Genomic DNA, 21,413 nt, shown 5'->3' on the forward strand with positions numbered 1-21,413 from the left:
GGGGCATTAGAGAACGCACAGGACACCGAATAGGACAGGAGAAGTACTCCAGATATAACAAACTGACCCTAGCCCCCGACACATAAACTACTGCAGCATAAATACTGGAGGCTGAGACATGTTGACATACCTTATGTCATGCCTTATTGGAATGGATTTATTGATAATATCTGTTGGAAAAAAGTTTGGATGTTGCCACACACATACCTACTTGTTAACAAAATTAAGGAAGTTTCCTTTAAAATGATTCATAAATATTATTCTGCCAACCACTATATGAAGAAGTTTAAGGAAAACATCAACTCAAATGGCTCCTTTTGTGATGACCACCCAGAAACAGTTTTGTATCTTTTTTGGCATTGTATGCATGTAAGAAAACTGTGGCAAGACATCAGTAGATTTATAATTGAACACATTTATGAAGATTTTACACTATTGTGGAGAGATGTACTGTTTGGATTCTTTACATACAATAGAAATAAGCGGAATCATTTTTATGTAATTAATTTCATTATTCTTTTGGTCAAATTTAATATACACAAATGTACATTTACAAACAGAAAACCACATTTTCGTACCCTACAAAAATAAATTGAACTGTATTTTAAGACGGTTAAATGCTCTACTAACAAAAAAGCTGTTAGAATTGTAAGTATATGCATGTCCCTTAAAGGTACTTGTGTAATTGTAATGTGATATTGTACCCCCTAGCTCGATTGTCTATTGTTTGTAATCTATGTATGCTTGTGTTCCCTCATGTGCTTTATGTATTGATTTGTTATTAATAAAACATAAAAAGTTTTCAGCTACCGGTAGCTTGTGGGCGCTTTATTAGTGCTACTGTCAATTATGAGTGCATGTCTACTGTACATTAAATATATAATTATGAATGTATGCCTACTGTATGATAGCTAGCAAATTAATTTGCTAACTTCAGTCTGCCTAGCTAGGACTTCTGTAGAAGGAAAATGTTTTACGATACGTGTTTGTGCCGTCATGTGCATTAGTAGCACAATTTAACTTATTTGTTTTTACTTTTATGTTGACTCCATATTGACGTTGAGGTTTACATTTTTGGCGGACTTTTCTTAACCAATGTACAATCGTTGAGAATTGAATTATGGGGAGCTTCAGGCCATGGAGCGAACATAATTGTAGACTCACAAATCTGACAAAAACGAGGGCTGGGGGGCTTATGTTGCAACATTCCCTTGCTTGGCTAATCATTTGGAATGCCCGCCAAGATGACGACGGGGATTCCCCCAAGGTCATAAGGCGAGTGTAAGTGGAAGAGGGTGTGTCTTTAAAGTGTTTCAACGAAGTCCATGTGTGTTCTGTGCATATAAAACAAATATTGATTTGAGAAGCAAACTATTTAGGAGACTATTGGTTTAATTTACTGAAGCAACCACTGTGTAATAGTTTAAGTAAACTTAGACATTTTAAGTTGCTGTTCTAATACCACAAATTGCTTTATATCGTGTTTCAAATTGTCTCACCCAAACATTTCTGATTGAACTTTTGGAAAGCCTTTTCACCTACCAGCATTTAAATTGGCTTACTTTTTTCCCGAACAGGACAATGTCGTTACAACAGTGTAGTTTTGGTTATAAGTAACATTTGATATTGGGTCGGGTTCATTTAATAAATAAATGGCTCTTCCTGGAAAACGACAGTAATAACAAGTGTACTGTGATGTTTTACTCATATACCAAAAGGAGGGACTTATTTTGATGACATTAAACAGAACGTTTGAAATTAGGTGTTGCTGACGTACAGCAGCATCATTGACAAGCCAACTCCGTTGCTATGTTTTCTGAATTAATTTTACATTCCGCAATCAGCACATTATTAGCGAGAGCTGGCTCGCCAGAAATCGATATTGAACGCGAAATGCAGAGCTGACAAATAACGAATTATCCAGTCAGTTATTTTTTTTAAACTCGTCAAGTTGACAAAACGTCCTGTCTCGATATGGTAACTAGCTGGTCTGTACGTTAGCAAGCAAATATAGCTACTTTAGCCTGTTCTGCCACAATGGTGACTGATATTCTCTGAAATATTTGAAATAAATATTTATTTATTTTTTTGTCGTGTCAGTGAATGACAGATTGCAATAGCGTATGTGGTTATCTGATACGTAAAATACCTAACTAACGTTTCCATGCGATGTCAAATCTGGCCGGCGTCAGCAACGCTGCACTGCAATGGTTCAGGCGTCAGCAACGCTGCTCTGCAATGGTTTCAGGCGTCAGCAACGCTGCTCTGCAATGGTTTCAGGCGTCAGCAACGCTGCTCTGCAATGGTTTCAGGCGTCAGCAACGCCTGGGCACAGGAAGATCTTTGCATAACGACAGTCTTAATTCATTATTTTGTAACCTTAGCTAGCTAACATCGGTATGGCCTAACTAGGCAGCCTGTCATGCCAGTAGAACCCGTTTCACTTTTTGCTAATTTTCTAACGTTAATCAGTCACTGCAAGTGATTTCAAATACAATTCAATTATTGAACTGGAATCAAACTAGTTAATTAATTCAATGTAACGTTATATCCTATGTGCCCGCTCAGACTGTGGCGGAAGCTCTGTCTGAACGCAAGTACCACTCGCAAGCGATACAGTTTTGGAAAAAATATGGAACGTAACTTTGATATCCGTGAAAAATAATTTTCTAAACACAAAAAGGTTAAATAACTATAGACTTTATGGCTAGCGTTTCTACACGGCCATATTTCCATTTTACATCGCTTGTTTACAAAGTCGGCGACTACCTGTGCTAATTAGCTATCGGCATCTCTGAACACCTGTGTGTAACGGAAGGATGCCACAAACATATTGTAACTGAAAAATGGTCAACTTTCAACTGTGTAAAGTAAGTGTATATTTTGCATTTCTGGAAGTGTGACATGAAAGTAGAGGGCTTTGCTTCTAGAACCGTACTTCAGTTGAGAATCTATTCACGTTTAATTCCTTGGACTAATGGAGTAGACTTCTTTAGTATATTATTGGGCTCAATCAAGCATTCTGATTAACAGTTGTCACGGCTAACTTAGTTCTGATCGTTTGCCTCGAGAGTCTAAATGCTATGGTGACCAGTAAGCTGAGATAAGGCGTGGATTTGGCAACGAACAGGAAGCGAGGGCCAGCCAACGAGAGCATACAGGTCGCAGTGGTGGGTGGTATATGGGGCTTTGGTGACAAAATGGATGGCACTGTGATAGACTACATCTAATTTGCTGAGTAGTGTAGGAGGCTATTTTGTAAATGACATTGCCGAAGTCAAGGATCAGTAGGATCGTCAGTTTTATGAGGGTATGTTTGGTGGCATGAGTGAAGGAGGCTTTGTTGCGAAATAGGAAGCTGATTCTATATTTAATTTTGGATTGGAGATGCTTAATGTGAGCATGGAAGGACTACAGTCTACAGTCTAGCCAGACACCTAGGTATTTATAGTTGTCCACATATTCTAAGTCAGAACCGTCCAGAGTAGTGATGCTAGTCGGGCGGGCAGGTGCCGGCAGCGATCGGTTGAAAAGCATGCATTTAGTTTTACTAGCATTTAAGAGCAGTTGGAGGGCACGGAAGGAGTGTTGTATGCCATTGAAGCTTGTCTGGAGGTTTAGCACAGTGTCAAAAGGGCCAGAAGTATACAGAATTGTGTCGTCTGCATAGAGGTGGATCAGGGAATCACCAGCAGCAAGCGCGACATCATTGATATATATACAGGGAAAAGAGTTGGCCTGAGAATTGAACCCTGTGGCACCCCCATAGAGACTGCCAGAGGTCCGGACAACAGGCTCTCCGATTTGACACACTGAACTCTATCTGAGAAGTAGTTGGTGAACCAGGCGAGGCAGTCATTTTAGAAGCCAAGGCCATTGAGTCTGCCGATAAGAATGCGGTGATTGAAAGAGTCAAAAGCCTTGGCCAGGTCGATGAAGACTGCTGCAGAGTACTGTTTTTTTATCAATGGCGGTTATGATATTGTTTAGGACCTTGAGCGTGGCTGAGGTGCTCACATGGCCAGCTCCTAAACTAGATTGCATAGGGGAGAATGTACGGTGGTTTTTGTAATGGTCTGTGATCTGTTTGTTAACTTGGCTTTTGAAGACTTTAGAAAGGCGGGGCAGGGTGGATAGAGGTATTTAACAGTTTGGTCCTAGAGTGTGTCCCCCTTTGAAGAAGGGGATGACCGCGGCAGCTTTCCAATCTTTAGAGATATCAGACGATACGAAAGAGAGGTTGAACAGGCTAGTAATAGGGATTGCAACAATTGCGGTGGATTATTTTAGAAAGAGAGGGTCCAGACTGTCTAGCCCACCTGATTTATAGGGGTCCAGATTGTGCCAGCTCTTTCAAAACATCAGCTATCTGGATTTGGGTGAAGGAGAAGCGGGGGGGGGGGGGGGGGGCTTGGGCAAGTTGCTGCGGGGGGTACAGAGTTGTTGGCCGAGGTAGAAGGTAGCCAGGTGGAAAGCATGGCCAGCCGTAGAAAAATGCTTACTGAAATTCTCGATTATCTCCGATTTATCGGTGGTGACAATGTTTCCTAGCCTCAGTGCAGTGGGCAGTTGGGAGGAGGTGCTCTTATTCTTCATGGACTTTACATTGTTCCAAAACTTTTTGGAATTTGTGCTACAGGATGCAAATTTCTGTTTGAAAAAGTTAGCCTTTGTTGTGTATATTTGTTGCATATCGCGGGGGCTATTTGATGCTAATACAGTAGGCCACATATTTGGACAAGTTAGCTGGCAAACTCATTGATCCTGCACTAGCTGGAGAGGCAGAATTGTTCACTTCTTACTGTGATGAGAGTATTGGCATATACAGTGCATTCAGACCCCTTGAATTTTACTACATTTTATGTTACAGCCTTATTCTAAAATTTATTAATTTGTTTCCCCCCCTCAATCTATACACAATACCCCATAATGACAAGGCAAAAACAAGTTTAGAAATGTTAGCAAATGTAAATAATAATTTATAATTTTATACATAAGTATTCAGAATCTTTACATTGACGTACCTTTGGCAGCAATTACAGATTAGCGTCTTCTTGAGTTTGACACAACAAACTTGGCACACCTGTATTGGGATTTTCTCCCAATACCTCTGTAGATCCTCTCAAGCTTGGTCAGGTTGGATGGGGAGCATTCCTGCACAGCTATTTTCAGTTCTCTCCAGAGTTGTTTGATTGGGTTCAAGTCCGGGCTCTGGCTGGGCCACTCAAGGACATTCAGAGACTTGTCCCGAAGCCACTGCTGCATTGTTTTGGCTGTGTGCTTAGGGTCGTTGTCCTGTTGGACATCTCACCTCTCTTCCCTCTCCTTTTTGAATCCAGGCTGCAACCGAACTCTGAGCCATGTCGTCACGCTTGTTGCTTCGGCAGCAGCTGATGCGAGAACAAGCCCAGGAGCAAGAGAGACAGGAGGCCCAGGAGCAGGCCTCTGTGGCTCAGCTCAGGGCAACTGACTCCACCCCTGCTGTCGCTGTCACTCTGCCCCCAATAGCTGCTCGCCCTCTTTCCGCACAGGTGCCCGTGGAGGTTTTGAAGGTGAGGCTCCACTTCTAAAGGCTTCTCCAGAGGAACTACACCAGCATGGCTTGCTACACCATTAAATTGCTGCGTATAACCTCCATACTAAGTTGTCATTCTCTGTTCGCTGTTTGACTGACATGTTCTACATTTTCAATCTGATAGGTGCAGACCCACCTGGAGAACCCCACCAAGTTTCACATCCAGCAGTCTCAGAGGCAGCAGGTGAAGCAGCATCTCTCTGCCACCCTCTGCAATAAGGTGGCAATTCAGACCCTGGGTGTGTCTCCCCTGGCCCTGTCTAGCTCTGCCCCTGAGATGGATCCCATAGCCCGCAGTGTTACCAACAGCTCCATGGCTTCACACAACCTGGGATCCAACAAAGAGGAGGTATGTCCCATGTGGTTCAGTTGGTAGAGCTTTTGTGTTCGATTCCCACGGGGGAGCAGTATGAAAAATGTATGCACTCACTACTGTAAGTCACTCTGGATAAGTACGGCTGCTAAATGTCTAAAATGCAAATGTATGTAGTATGACTGAAGACCATTACACTGCAATACACCACTCACATTGGCTTGCAAGAAACATTATATAGCATATTACTTTCTCATGTGTTTTTGTTCTACCTTATGTTATTTTTAGTGCTACATTGATATTGATTACTGCATTGTTGGGTTTGGAACTTGCAAGAAAGGCAAAGTGTGGCTACTTTGAAGAATCTCAAATATAAAATATATTTCTATTTTTTTTAAACACTTTTTTTGTTTACTACATGATTCCATTTGTGTTATTTCATAGTTGTGATATCTTCACTACTATTCTACAATGTAGAAAACAAATAAAGAAAAACCCTCCGAACCCTCAACTTTTGACTGGTACTGTATTTTCAATGAAAGTTTAGGCTAAATGTCTAGACTGCTGGTCACTTATTTCTTAATTACTTTTTTGTTTGTTCTGTTGTGACATGCTTGAGGTCTCACAACTAGGATGCATGCCTTTGTTATCTTGCCCTTGTTGGCTTGGTGTCACAGTCTTCTGTTAAATACTACACTGGCAGCTTAATGATATCTGCACCTCTCTTACACACACGCCTTTGCTTTGAAATGATGCTTCATAAGGGCAAGATAATGACTTGATTTGTGTCAGTGTTCCTCCCCTATATGTTTCAAATAAATAATTGAATATATGTAAATTCAAGCTGGCCTTTAACGTTTCATATTTAAAATATATATATATATATATATATATATATATATATATATATATATATATATATATATATATATATATATATATATATATATATATATATATATATATATATATATATATATTTTTTTTTTTTTTTTTTTAAATTTAAACTTTATTTAACCAGGTAGGCCAGTTGAGAACAAGTTCTCATTTACAACTGAGACCTGTCCAAGATAAAGCAAAGCAGTGCGACAGAAACAACAAAACAGAGTTACACATGGAATAAACAAGCGTACAGTCAATAATACAGTAGGAAAAAAAGAAAGTCTATATACAGTGTGTGTAAATGGCGTGAGGAGGTAAGGCAATAAATAGGCCATATTAGCAAAGTAATTACAATTTAGCAGATTAACACCAGAGTGATTAATGAGCAGATAATGGTTTGTAAGTAGTGATACTGGTGTGCAAAAGAGCAGCAAAGTAAATAAAAACAATATGGGGATGAGGTAGGTAGATTGGGTGGGCTATTTACAGATGGACAATGTACAGCGCAACGATTGGTTAGCTGCTCAGATAGTTGATGAGGGATGAGTTAGTGAGGGAAATGTAAGTCTCAGAAGTCTCTTTTATTGGGTGTTCTATGAAGCTGATAAGTTATTCTATGTATTGATTGGGTGTCTGTGTATCTTTCCAGATAGATGGTGTAATTGATGATATCATCAGCCTTGAATCAAGTTTCAGTGACGATTTCATGACATTAATTGAATTGGGGCTACAGCTGCCTAGTACAGTATGTGGAAATGTGTATTTATCAGTGTTTTTGTCCATTGCACTTGGGCTAATCCAATCATTCAGTGAAATGCAATTAACAACCAGCCTGTCATTCTTGGAATTATCTTGCTATATCTGTTGTCTTTGTTGATATTCTCAAACTGGATTTCGGTGGTGCTGTAGGAGTAAACATACACTTCTGGCACTTCACTAGGACTCGTCAAGCCAGTGTTGTCTGGGTGGGGTAGCAACCAGGAGAGAGGAGAGTAGGACAAAGCATGCAGGGCATGGCAGCGTGTGAAGTTGGAATGGTGGACAATGTAAAGAAGGTTCTGAAAATTCTGCAACTATTTTAACAGTCAAGTTGTTATTGCGCCCGGCATCAGAAAATTAGGATTTTGGTTTTGCTTCAGGAGCATGGGGGGAAAAAAGCGAGAACATTGAGGTAAATCAATCGTGTTGTAAGGTAGCAAAATGGCATTGTTAAGGAGAATGGACATTTAGCCATTTCTCTCACATTTATCAGGATTTATAGCCTACCTCAACACTTATCAGATTTGTTTGTTTCAAATGCGCTAATGCTTTTGGATAACTGTTAATCGAAGGTTCTACAAGGTTATTAGGCCTATACGAAATTGCGATGACTTGCTAGAAGTTATGTTCTTTATAAGCCAACCAACCTGTGATATAGTAATTTAGTATCCTTGTAGGTCAAATATAGTACAGTAATACAATATGGTGTAGCTTATACATGTTCTATTTCTACCAGGATAGTTCTTACAAGAGATGTTAGTACATAAACATGTTATTTTAATTTTATTTTTAAAAAAATACAGGGAACAGTGCACAGTAAATGTTTCAGTAAAAGTGTCGGTTTTTGCCAGCCGGCTAATTTTCAACCGCAGTCCCTGGGCAGGTTATTAAAAGCAATAACAATACAGACAAACAGTGAGCACATGCAGAGCAACATAGGACAAGCAACACATAGCACGCAGACAGCAACATAACACATAAAGCAATAAAACAAAATACAGAAAAGCAGCAAGTAGTTTCCACACCTCACAAGCTACAGACAACATAAAGATTTTTTTAAATTAGATTTTTTGGGAATATAGGGTGTTGAACTACCATTATCCTTTTGTTTTGACAGTTATGATACTTAAATAGTATAGTATAGTATAGTATTCTGGTACACAAAGGATAAGAAAATGTAATACAATACAAAATGTGAATTAATTAATTTTAGTTTAATTCGTTTCCTCAAGAAGCTCATCCAGGTTGTTAGTATTCAACATTGTTTGCTTTGTTGTTAATGCAGGGGTTTCCCTGTTTCTTACAGCTCCCCTGGAACCTCCTGGAAGTTAACCATAGTCCTGGAATGGCAGTACCTACCCACACTGTCAGCAACTCCTGCCCTGTGGATCTAACCAATATTAAAAGGGAATACTCTGGTATAGTCTTTTTCCTTTACTAGGCCCCTGATCCTTATTTTATATAGCTCTGGAGATGAGCATGTTTGTTTGGATTATACACTTCTTATGTAATGTCCTAAGTAACTTTCCATTTTATTGAGAGGGGAAGGTTCAATTGTAACTTGTATAAATAGTAAGATAATTGGTTTTTAGATTGCACGGCAGCACCTCCAAAGTATATGTTATGTTTAAGATGCAGATAACAAAGCTCGGGTGAAAGAGAGACAGAAGAAAGACAACCATAACCTCAGTGAGTCAAAGCTTTTTACTCACTTCTGTATTGTTCTTACCCCACTATGATGCTAGCCAACTCTTGTTCCTCTTGGAGTGGCAGTGAGTTTAATTTCTCAATCTCTTTGTCTACATGGTTTCTCTTGACAGTTGAGAGGAAGCGGAGGTTTAACATCAATGACCGCATAACAGAGCTGGGGTCCATAATACCCCATTCAAGGGACTCGTGAGTTTGTCATTCTTTAATTCTTATTCAGGACATTTACTTTGGATGAATTAATCAGTTGTGCTATTGACACAAAATAATTATAGGAAATCTCAATTACAGTTATTATTTTGGCCATGAAAAGCAATATTCAATTTGGAACAGATTTGATATTCCTCTTTAACAACCTTCTCTCATGGCTGTAGGGAGTTGCGCTGGAATAAGGGCACCATTCTGAAGGCCTCAGTGGACTACATCAGGAAGCTGCAGAAGGAGCAGCAGAGAGCCAAGGAGGTAGAGATGCGTCAGAAGAAGCTGGAACATGCTAACCACTGCTTGATGCTGCGCATCCAGGTCAGTTTTTGGAGAAAAAAGTAAGAAATGCTATCATAAAATGTATTTAGTGATTGCTACTAATGTTCCCTTATTTCTGTTATTGTTATTTTGTGAAGGAGTTGGAAGTGCAGGCTCAGCTTCATGGACTCTCCAGCCCGATGTCCTATGGTCTGAGTTCAGACCCCTCCTTCCCCCAGCAGCAGCACCTTCAGCAGGGAGGTCATATACTTGGGCCCAGAACTGGAGTAGCCTGCTCCCAAACCTTTCTCAGCCTGGGTGATGCAGCCATGGCACAACCCATCCCTACCTCCTTCCTCTCTCCACCCTCCTCTGACTCCCCTGCGGGTGTGACCATAGGCAGCCCCCTCGACCTGGGCAGTCTGCGCTTTGCCGAGCTGGATGACCCCTCCAATGCTGGGCTGTTCCCAGGCGTGGGGTTGGGGGACATTGTCATGGATGAGGGGTGCACACAGTCCCCTGAGAGGGTGGACCCACTGTTTTTTGTGTCACCAGGTGCCTCAAAGACCAGCAGTCGTAGGAGCAGCTTCAGCATGGAGGAGGACTTGTAAAGGGTCTTATTAGCGTCAAGCTGATCGAGAGAGAAGGGATTTAGGGAATGAGAGGGCTAGGGAAGGAGGAGGAGCACAGGAAAATAAGAGCCCCCAGTTAAAACACTGCATATGGCACTGGACTCTGCTTTAAAACAAACAGCCAATCGTTTAACTAAACAGGACTTTGATCTGAATCATGCATCAGTACAAAATAAATGACAATCCTTTCCTCTCTTACCAAGTTAATATCGGTCCCTGATCTTAGAAAAAGAAAAAAGCTTTTCGGTACATGAATCAATAGTAATGCAATCATTTTCAAATAGAAAATAGTAAAATTAGTTTTTGGATATGGACTATGGACATTGATTTTTGTTCTGTTTCTTGCAAGACTCAACTCAACCAAGAGTTCCCTGTAGAGAAATTAAAGAGGAAATAGTGGTGGTTTAATCAAGTACGTTATTGGTCCTTATAGAGCGTATACTTTGTGCACTTTGCAACTTTTGTGAGAGCAATGAGGTTCTTGTATCTATTTAGTGAAACTGGCATGAACTACATAACGGGTGTGCTATTGAATTGAGATATTTTTTAACTGACTTGAATCAGGATTTGTTAGCTTAAAGTCTGTCTATTTTTACACATCTCGGAAGGTTTGTCTAAAAAAACATATTTGATAACCTGTAAAAAAAAAAAAAAATCTAGATTTACTGTATCTTTAATTTACTTTCAAAACATGTTGTTGTGACTTTTTCTGTTGTCTATGCATTTACTTTTAACGCTTTTGTCTGTTGAATGGTTGTACAGCTGGCCAGTAACTCAACTAACAATGACCAAGAGAAGGAGAGAAGTAAAACAAAAGCTACTGCAGCTAGTTAGCCAAAGCAGGTCACCTTTCACAGAATGGTAATATATTTAAGTCATAATATGGGTGTGTTATATATTGTTATATAGTAAATGGACGTATAGCTTTAACGTATGTTAATCTCTGAAACACTGCATGCTACATGTGTGTTTGTGTTGCAAAAACATGTACTGGGTTGTATGCAGTAATCTATTTCTGAGATGGTCATTTGTGATGATATGATAATGTTAAATAAGATTTATATAGCTGGTTTCCAAGGCCAAGTCACATAGACTTGGCCTCTAACTCTTTTTTTACATGTTTTATTTTTTTACCTTTATTTAACTAGGCTAGTCAGTTAAGAACAAATTCTTATTTTCAATGACGGCCTAAGAACAGTGCCTGTTCAGATTTGAACTTGAACCTTTAAGTTACTAGTCCAACGCTCTAACCACTAGGCTACCCTGCCGCTACTTCCACTACCTTTTCCTTAGTCCTCTAATCTGAAAATGTGTATGGTCATGGGACTGTCTAACATTCCCCATGTTTTTCCCAGAGACTGAAATCTGTATATGGTTATCACTCCTCTAGCCTTCATACTCTTTCTTTAATTTGTATTGACAAGTTTTTCAAAGAAAAGTACATTCATTACCTGTATATGTTTAGGAATTTGTTTCCATGTCTGTTTTATCTATTGCCATTGATGCTTCCCAGATGCTTGTCATTCTTGAAACAATTGTGCCTTTCCTCCATGTCAAGGAAGATCCCTGCAGTGTACTCTCCTAACGCAGGCTTTTTTTTCTGGAGATGAAAATGTTTGAGACAAACAATGCAATATCTATCTGATTATCTGTTTCTATTGCAAGTTGTAGTGTTTGTTTGTGTCAATTAATCCCTTAAAAGATGGGTTGCCAACTGGCGATTTGACACACAATTAAATTTTTTCATTCATTGTCTGTGACTTGAATGTAGCTGTGGTTTGATATGAGATCCTATAATTTGAATCATTTAGAAAAAATATATATTTTTGTTCTGATTTTCAGTTATGGTTCTGCTTTTACTGGAATGCAAACCTCTAACAGCCTTAAAGGGAATATATTGTTGTTGGACACTTTTATATTTGAATGTGTATTGAATTACTAGCTTTTTCTATGCTCAGATAAGTAACCTGTCTAAATCTACACTATTGTCTGGTGTGTTTGTTTATTTTAAACTAAATAAAAATCAGGAAAAAATATTTCCCTATGTTGAATGCTTTTCACTGCAGTGATGCAATTACAGTTTCATGCTTGGTCTATTTAATCACGATATTTCACAATGGAAAAAGGGTTTTCAGAGTGCATTGTGTCTCTGGTTGGGCTTCATTGTTCCAAATATGCTTTTCTTGCATAACCTCTGCTTTCTCAGACTGGCCCTTGGATTTGGAATGTATTCAATGGGTAAAAGCAATATGGTAGTGTTGTGGTTCCTCCTAGCTTTGCAGGAGCTTTGTACTGGATTTTCGCAGATTGCATGACAGAGCTAGGAGGCTTAAAGCTTTATTTCCCCCCAACTACTGTAATAAAATTAAGGTGGGGAGTGTACAGTGTAATCACCTAAAAATATACATATTCAATACATGAGTGCAATTGTCCAGAGAGAGTGTTTCTGGTGATTCATTTGAATGACTTAATGGCTTTTATTCCATTATAAATAATTTTTTCTTGAATATCAAGGATAGCAACACAAATTTTCTGTAAATTCTGTTAATGTAAACTTCTGAATATCAAACCATACTGTAAATGTGCCCTATCCTGCCAATATTTTACATGAGTAGAATTCATACAGTCGATTGTCCATAATATTACCATCCTTCTATTAACATTGTATTTTTGCTTGTCCTTTCAAATGCTGATGCCTTCCTTGCTGCCAAGAACTCCAGATAATTTACCACACCCCCACCTCACTCACCACTTTGCTCTGAAGTAAATGTACATTTGTATATGAGCAGATTTAGGGTTTAGTTAATCACTACTCTCAATTAACTATACTTAGAGTGCAGTGGTACCCTCTCTTTCAACAGTCTCACTCCCTATCAGCAATAAAGTATCACCGAGTTGTGTGTATGTGGTTAGCTCTCTTTCACCTTGTGGTCCACCTTGAGCCATTGGTTAGAAAAACATGTTGCCAGTGCAGATTTAGAAATGCAAAGAACCAAGTAGACTGTCAGTTCCCCCAAGATCTAAATTAAATGTCATTACAGCAGATTCATTTCTGTCCTTTGAGTTTGGCCCTACACCATCTCTACAATCTCTGACTCTTGACAGTGTTCATAATCGTTTGACACTAACCAGGTTAGTGGAAGAGCATTTGTAAGATCTCCATGCCTAGATCCACACACTCTGTGGCTTGCATGCAGATATCACAGACACAGCACTCAAAACCTGAAACAACACACGGGCAGCAGTGGGCATCCAGACACCCACAGCAGGCACAGTGATGGGTCATGTCCAGCAAAGGTTCCAGGGAATCAGGCTGACAGCAGCACACTGGAGCAAAGGGAGGAACACAGGGATGAGGCACAGGCATGGCATCCTTTCCCCGTGGCCAGTAAACAGTCCCAAGGCTGAGAGAAAAGACATTCCAAGAGAATGGAGGCACATAGGTCTAAGGATGTGAAAAGACAGGAAGCAGGGAAACATGGATTGGAAGGCATTTGTAAAGAGGAAAGTACAAAACTATAAATGCAAAACTACATTTAAATCTGGAAGTAATTTGTTTCTTCACGTTCAGAAAAGGCTCTCACCATCTCCATCCACTTGGTTAATCTGGACAGCAGAGGTTTTGTAGCTGCTCTTCCTTATTGAAGTGGGTGGCGGTCTCATTTGGTATGGTGGGCAATGCTTTGAGGTGGTCAACTGTGGGGAAATGGGCTGTGGTTGTTCTTTTGCCACAGACCATTGTTGTGCTTCATTTGTCTTGTCCGTTAGTAAGGTACTATGGATGTTCTGGTGGTGAAATTCAGAATGCTCATCAATTGGAGGTTCTGAATATGATATGAAATTAGATTGATAAATAAGTGGTTACACTTTCAGCTAATGCAATGTCATCTTGTACAACATTCTTGTGTACAGATTGCTTCAATCTTCATTCAACGTGATACCTAATCTTGTTGTCAGTAATGTAGAATGAATAGGTAGCAGGCAGGAACTCTCATTGGCAGAAACATCAGTCAAAGATGGTTGACTGTCCTCATGGTGAAAGTGCTGTCCTCTGTCAAAGATGCTGTAATTTGGAAGAAAATACCATGTTACAACGTGCAATATTAGTTTCCTGGGTGAGGGGAAGAAAACATAACACATAGCTATGAGAATACATAGCATCCCCCAGATAATGTTGAACATTCACTTTGAAAGACTAGCTGTCTGAAGCACATGAAGTACCTGTGTGGTCCACTGTCGATCCATTGGAAGCATTTTGTGCACTTAGATCGTGTATTACATAGCAGGACTGTGATCTCTCTGAATTCACTTCTCCAGACTCCCAGTTCCCATCCATGGCATCAGTTAAGAAACATTCGGTGTCTCCAAAGCAGCACAATCAATTTGAAATCTAAAAGGCAACAAAGAGACAAAGGATATTTCAGCCATTCACTAAATGGGTTCAGTCAGCAGTTTTAAGTACTTTCACTTAAAATCAGGACCTGGGGGAAATGTACAGATATGCAAGAAATAGCATGGTTATTAATCTATTATTAATCTCTATTTTGGAAAAGACATCTGGATACTGGCCGGGGTGAGGAAATGTTAACATCCTAATGAAAGTACAGGAGCACACCATTTTCAGCAAGGGTTTTGAGAGGTTTGTAATTATAGGAATTGACCTATACATCTGCACAACCCCCTTCACTGGCCAGGAGTCCCTTTGAGGTACCAGTCTTGACCAGCAGGCCCAGGATATATGGGCCTGATCAGCCTGCAAACTTAACCCATGCATATCATGTATTTTAAACATACTTAAAAAATGAATATACAAAATACTTGTTTTTGCTTTGACTACAAGGAACGAGTGTAGAATCCACATCACATTCAGAAGCAATTCAATGTTCATGTTTCTCAAGACACATAATGTCAAATTATATTAAATTAAATATTGAAAATGGTATGGGTTTGATCAAATGCATAGCAAATATGTTTTACTTATTGTGAATCTATTTCTAAATTGATTGAGAGTAATTAATTTGTACAGGACAGCAGTATCACACACAGTATCACGCACAGTATCATACATACAATTAATTGTACTAATAGATAAATAAAAACTTTGCAATGTAGCCACCATAATTACATATTATGTAATAAACTAAACGTACTTACATTAGAAGCTTGAGGTTGGAGAGAAGCTCTCTGGCATTGTAGTTGAAAGTGGATATAGCCTACTGTACTAACAACCTAAACAACATTGTGGACTACCTATCCCCTCCCCCTCATGCTCCCCTCCCTTATGTCTGTGTTTGTGTGTGTGTGTGTGTGTGTGTGTGTGTGTGTGTGTGTGTGTGTGTGTGTGTGTGTGTGTGTGTGTGTGTGTGTGTGTGGTGGGGAGAGAGAGAGAGAGAGAGAGAGAGAGATAGAGAAAAGAGATGGGGGTGTTCTTGACTGATGAGATAAAATGAGAGATGAGTTGAGGTGAGATTAGAGACTAATATGTCTGGATACTCGATTCAGAAACAATAACTATGTGGGATGTATTGCTGCTATCTTAAATCTAACCAAGTCAACAAGGTGAAACGTTTCATATTTGGAATGCACCCCATTTAGTGACGTCTTGATGATAGACGCCAACCAAGATATCCTGCAGTCACGGCAACTGGGGAATGCTGGGAACGAGGAGAGGGTAAGCAGAGCGCATACGGGTGGACAATCAGGCAGAAAGTGGTAGAATATGTACTGGGGGACAGAGAGAAAGGGCTGGCAATTGCATTGAGGAACCTTCCTCCGTGGCTATTTTCAAAACCAAGTGTAGATGTGGACATGATTGAGGGCAGGAGAGAATGGGGCGAGGACGTGAGACGGTGTGTGGAGAGATATATAGATACTTGGTTTTATTCGTTTTTAAATATATATACAGATTGTTCAAAGGATCCAATCAATGGAAGGGTGGGGGCAGGGGTAAATATCACAGATTTCAATGTTAGAGTATAGAAGCGGTTAACTGATTATGTGTCAGTGTATGCAGCAGAGTTGATGGCCATTATTATAAGTTTGAGATGGGTGGAGGAGGTGAAACCCCTCAGAGTGGTGATCTGCTCTGATTCAGCTGCAGTGTTGAGTAGTGTGAAGTCTGGCAGGTTGATAGGGGAGATTTGCTTGTGGAGATGATGGTGCTGTTCATGGGATTGGAGAGGATGGGAGTGGTGGTCAGCTTTTGTTGGGTTCCCGCCCATGTGAGTGTGGAGGGTAATGAGAAGGCTGATGTGGGGGCTATAAATGCTATGAGGAGAGAAGGGGTAGATTTTCAAGTCCCGCTGGGCCGCAGGGAAGTTAAGTCCCTGATCCGGGCAAAAAGGCTTGATTTTTGGCAAAGGAAGTGGGATGCTAGTTGTAAGGGGAGGCAATTTTATCATGTGCATAGGTCAGTGAAGGAAAAGGTGGGGAGTATGGGATGTAGGAGAGAGGAAGTTGTGTGGAGTATACTACAGTTTGAGTTTATAAATGTTTGAATGTCGTTGGGGATGAAAGGGAGACATGAAACAGGTCTGTGTGATGAGTGTTTAGTGGAGGAAATGGTGGAGCATGTGTTGATATCTTGTGAATTGTATGACGTAGATAGGGAGAGATTGTGTGAAAGGGTTGGAGAGGCTAGATGGTGTTGGGGTTTGTGGGGGAGGGAAGTGGGGTCTAGGGCTCTATTTCACGTGGCGGTGTATGCACCTTGAAATTTGGATGTGATCCGCCAACTCAATCCCAAAGAAGAAGAAGAAGAAAGCCCACTCCATCCATTCTATTGTTTTTTTCCCTTCTCACGTGTAATTGGGTTATGTGAGATTCCCTGTGAGAGCCTTTGTGCCCAAACCCATGCATTGTTTTTCATGTAAATTATTTGGTCATGAATCAAGTGTATGTAGACAGGATGAGAATTATGTGCCAGCTGAGCCTAAATGCAGCAAATGTAGTGGTGAACATGCACCCGAATTTCTGAAGTTTCCTGTTAGGGTGAAGAAGATGGAGGTGGCAAGAATAAGGGCTGTCCAGAATGTCTCCTATCATTGAGAAGAGTGGAAGAAAGGAGTGAAGTTGAAGAAGTAATGGCAGTAGGAGTAGAGACACCAGATCATATTCTTTGTTAACAGAGGGATCCTGACATGTTGCATGTTAAGAAAGTGGAATTTGTGATGTTTATTACTTTGGTTATCAGCAAAATGGAGGAAATCTGAGAAAATAGGCATCCTTGTGAGTTTTTTGGGACTTTTTCTGCAGAGGCATTACAAGGAATCCTGTCCATGACTCGTTTCTCACCGGCACGTGATTTGAATGTGACTGAAGGAGTGTGATGGTTGTTTGATTTACTTTTATATTTTGTCGTGTCCCCGTACTGTAGGTGGCGGCAATACACAAATAGGTGTAGTCTGCCATAAGAAGAAGAAAGGTTGGTCAGAGTGTTGTTCAACTGTTGCGGGAAACTGAAATGCTGATTGTGAAGAAGGTGGATTTTATGGTGTTTATTGTGCACGTGGTTAATTGGATTGCACAAATGAACAAAAGGTCCAAGAAACTGGACATAATAGTATCTGTGGCTGAAAGGTTTTTGGGTTTCCAGGATTTTACAGCCAAAACATTGCAAAGAATACTGTCTTTCTTCTCAGGCCTGTAGGGAGGGGCATTGGTAGTTGAATCTGAATAAAGGAGTACATTGAGTTGTATTTTTGTTTATTTAGTTTAGTTTTATTTAGTTAATTATTTGTCTTATATATAACCAAAACAGCATGCAACTATACACAGCATTTGTTTGTGGACCAGCATAATATCAGAAAAGAAGACCCATTACAGGAGTTGGCTGTAATACACCAATAGGTGTAGTCTGCCATAAAACTTTAAAGAGGCAGGTGTGTTTTGCTGCCACTGCTCTTCCTCAACAACAAAAAATGTCCTCTGTGTCATCACAACTTTTGGAGATATTTCAACAAAACGATTTTATGGTAAGTTGATCTAAATTTTGACAAAGTTGTAGATATATTCCAATGAAGTTAACGTATATCTATAATTATTTTTTACATATACAGGTAGGAAAGCCTTAAGAGAAATAATCCACTTGTTGATAATTTGTTGTTAAAATGTTGATAATATTTTGTTAACGTTAATATGTTGGATGAGTGTGTTGGGGGCAACTCTTCCCTCCTTACTTGGGGGTAACTGGCCCCTGCGGGCTAGTTACCCCTTTATGATTATGGATGTGTTTCTACCTGTCATTTAGACAATGACTAGCCCAGTTAGAGCTAGTTTATAATAACTTGCTAGCTAGTAACCTCATTGGCAGTAAATGCTAGCCTGCTAGCTAGTTAGAATAAGCTGCTAGGAGTGCTAGCTAGCAACCTTATTACCAGATCGTCTTATTGTAAAATACATTAAAAAGATAACATAACTTAATTGCAGTTGTAAATGTTTCCACTAGTGACTGATAGATTTACAGATAAAATTACTTTATAGCCTTTTAGCTATTTTACACAGCATTTTATGCCATATAGTTAGATAGCTAACTATGTTTTTAAGAGAGAGCTTGACAATTGGTATCTCTCCTCCCCCTGTTTTCAGTCACAGGATTAGGTGTGAGCAGTGCAGGAGGTGGGCTCATGAGTTGTGCTACAATTTTACTGGGGGTAGCTTTATTTGGGCGCAGTGGTCTAAGGCACTGCATCTCAGTGCATCTCAGTGCTAGAGGCGTCACAACAGACACTGGTTCGATACCGGGCTGTATCACAACCGGCCGTGATCAGGAGTCCCATAGGGCGGAGCACAATCGGCCCAGCATTGTCCGGGTTAGGGGAGGGTTTGGCCCGGGGTAGGCCATCATTGTAAAATAATTATTTGTTATTAGCTAACTTGCTTAGTTAAATAAAGAAATATAAAAATATCCAATTTGTATCCTACAGTGCATTTGGAAATTATTCAGACCCCTTATTCTTTGTTATGTTACAGCCTTATTCTAAAATTGATTAAATAAATTGTTTCCTCATCAATCTACACACAATACCCCATAATGACAAAGCGCAAACAGGTTTTAATACGTTTTCTGGAAATGTATTCAAAATAAAAACAGAAATACCTTATTTACATAAGTATTTAGACTCTTTGTTATGAGCCTCAAAATTGAGCTCAGGTGCATCCTGTTTCCATTGATCATCCTTGAGATCTTTCTACAACTTGATTGGAGTCCATCTGTGGTGCATTCAATTGATTGGACCTGATTTGGAAATGCACACACCTGTCTATATAAGTTCCCACAGTTCACAGTGCATGTCAGAGCAAAAACCAAGTCATGAAGTCGAAGGAATTGTCGAGGCACACATCTGGGGAAGGGTACCAAACATTTGTACAGCATTGAAAGTCCCAAAGTCCCAGTTAGTAACTCTTCCTAGAGCTGGCCGCCCAGCTAAACTGAGTAATCGGGGGAGAAGGACCTTGGTCAGGGAGGTGACCAAGAACCCGATGGTCACTCTGACAGAGCTCTGGAGTTCCTCTGTGAAAATCTATGCAAACACTGTACATAGATTTTTCTATTGTGTTATTGACTGTACGTTTGTTTGTGTAACTCTGTTTCTTTTTGTCGCACTGCTTTGCTTGATCTTGGCCAGGTCGCAGTTGTAAATGAGAACTTGTTCTCAACTGGCCTACCTGGTTAAATAAAGGTTAAATAAAAATTAAATAGAAAAAGATGGGAGAACCTTTCAAAGGACAAACATACCGGGCCTTTATGGTAGAGAGGCCAGATGTAAGCCACAGCTCGCTTGGAGTTTGCCAAAAGGCACCTAAAGAATCTCAGACCATGAGAAACAAGATTCTCTGGCCTGAAGAAACCAAGATTGAACCCTTTGGCCTGAATCCCAAGCGTCACGTCTGGAGAACCTGTCACGGTCCCTATGGTGAAGCATGGTGGTGGCATGTCAGGATCGAGGGAAAGATGAACGGAGCAAAGTACAGACAGATCCTCAAAGAAAACCTGCTCCAGAACGCTCAGGACCTCAGACTGACACGAAGGTTCACCTTCCAACAGGACAATGACCTTAAGCACACAGCCAAGATTATACAGGAGTGGCTTCGGGACAAGTCTCTGAATGTCCTTGAGTGGCCCAGCCAGAGCCCGGACTTGAACCCGATCGAACATCTCTGGAGAGACCTGAGAAAAGCTGTGCAGCGAGGCTTCCCATCCAACCTGACAGAGCTTTAAAGGATCTGCAGAAAAGAATGTGAGAAACTCCCAAAATACAGGTGTGCCAAGCTTGTAGCATCATACCCAAGGAGACTCGAGGCTGTAATCGCTGCCAAAGGTACTTCAACAAAGTACTGAGTAATGTGTCTGAATACTTATGTAAATGTGATATTTAAGTTTTTTTTATTTTATAGATTTGCTAAAATATCTCAAAAACTTTTTTTGCTTCGTCATTATGGGGTATTGTGTGTAGATTGATGAGGAAAAAGTATATTTGATCCATTTTAGAATAAGGCTGTAACATAACAAAATGTGGAAAATGTCAAGAGGTCTGAATACTTTCCGAATGCACTGTATGTACAAATTACAATAATGCAATAGCAGAGCATAAGAGAGTATCCACATCAATGTTACACTGTTATTGTTATGAAATGTTATATTACAATGTTATTTATTGTTATTAGTGATATTCCACTCAAATTGTATATTCCAATGAATCTTTTGTTTATGAATTAAAAACAACTGTTGATAACCTTTTGCTCCTGAATGTCATTTTAAAGATTGCTGGGATTTAAAATCTTGCATTATTCACATACTTAGTGCAATTGTACATAATGGACTGTATGTAAAAGGAACAACAAAGAAAGAACAAAGAAAATTCATATTAAGTTAAAAAGAGGGACTAATTTTATATATCTGAGCCTCTCTTGCCTCTCTCTGCACCTGGCATCCACCAAACTGCATTTGGTGGATGCCAGGTGCAGAGAGAGGCAAGAGAGGCTCAGATATATAAAATTAGTCATGATGTATCAATACAGAGGCTGTAAAACAGATTGGTGGAACTACAGTGTGGAATGATGGCGCTGCTATGGCTGCTCTAGT

At 39.9% G+C, this 21,413-nt stretch overlaps 1 protein-coding gene across 2 annotated transcripts; it reads left to right on the top strand.

Annotated features, from left to right (window-relative positions):
• The first annotated feature begins 2,186 nt into the window (after positions 1–2,186).
• On the top strand, positions 2,187–12,364 carry LOC110494570 (transcription factor E3). Of its 2 annotated transcripts, none has more exons than XM_036950657.1 (8): positions 2,187–2,870; positions 5,340–5,552; positions 5,700–5,924; positions 8,836–8,947; positions 9,168–9,218; positions 9,350–9,425; positions 9,611–9,758; positions 9,857–12,364. In XM_036950657.1, the coding sequence occupies exons 2-8, from the start codon at positions 5,361–5,363 to the stop codon at positions 10,307–10,309; spliced, it is 1,257 nt and encodes a 418-aa protein (XP_036806552.1). In that variant the 5' UTR covers positions 2,187–2,870; positions 5,340–5,360; the 3' UTR covers positions 10,310–12,364. The 2 variants fall into 2 exon arrangements, with proteins under 2 accessions (XP_036806552.1, XP_021425424.2); XM_021569749.2 differs by having other exon boundaries at positions 2,193–2,870; positions 9,162–9,218.
• Positions 12,365–21,413: the final 9,049 nt, after the last annotated feature.

This window comes from Oncorhynchus mykiss, chromosome 17, assembly GCF_013265735.2.
Source record: "Oncorhynchus mykiss isolate Arlee chromosome 17, USDA_OmykA_1.1, whole genome shotgun sequence".
Taxonomy (NCBI): Eukaryota; Metazoa; Chordata; class Actinopteri; order Salmoniformes; family Salmonidae; genus Oncorhynchus; species Oncorhynchus mykiss.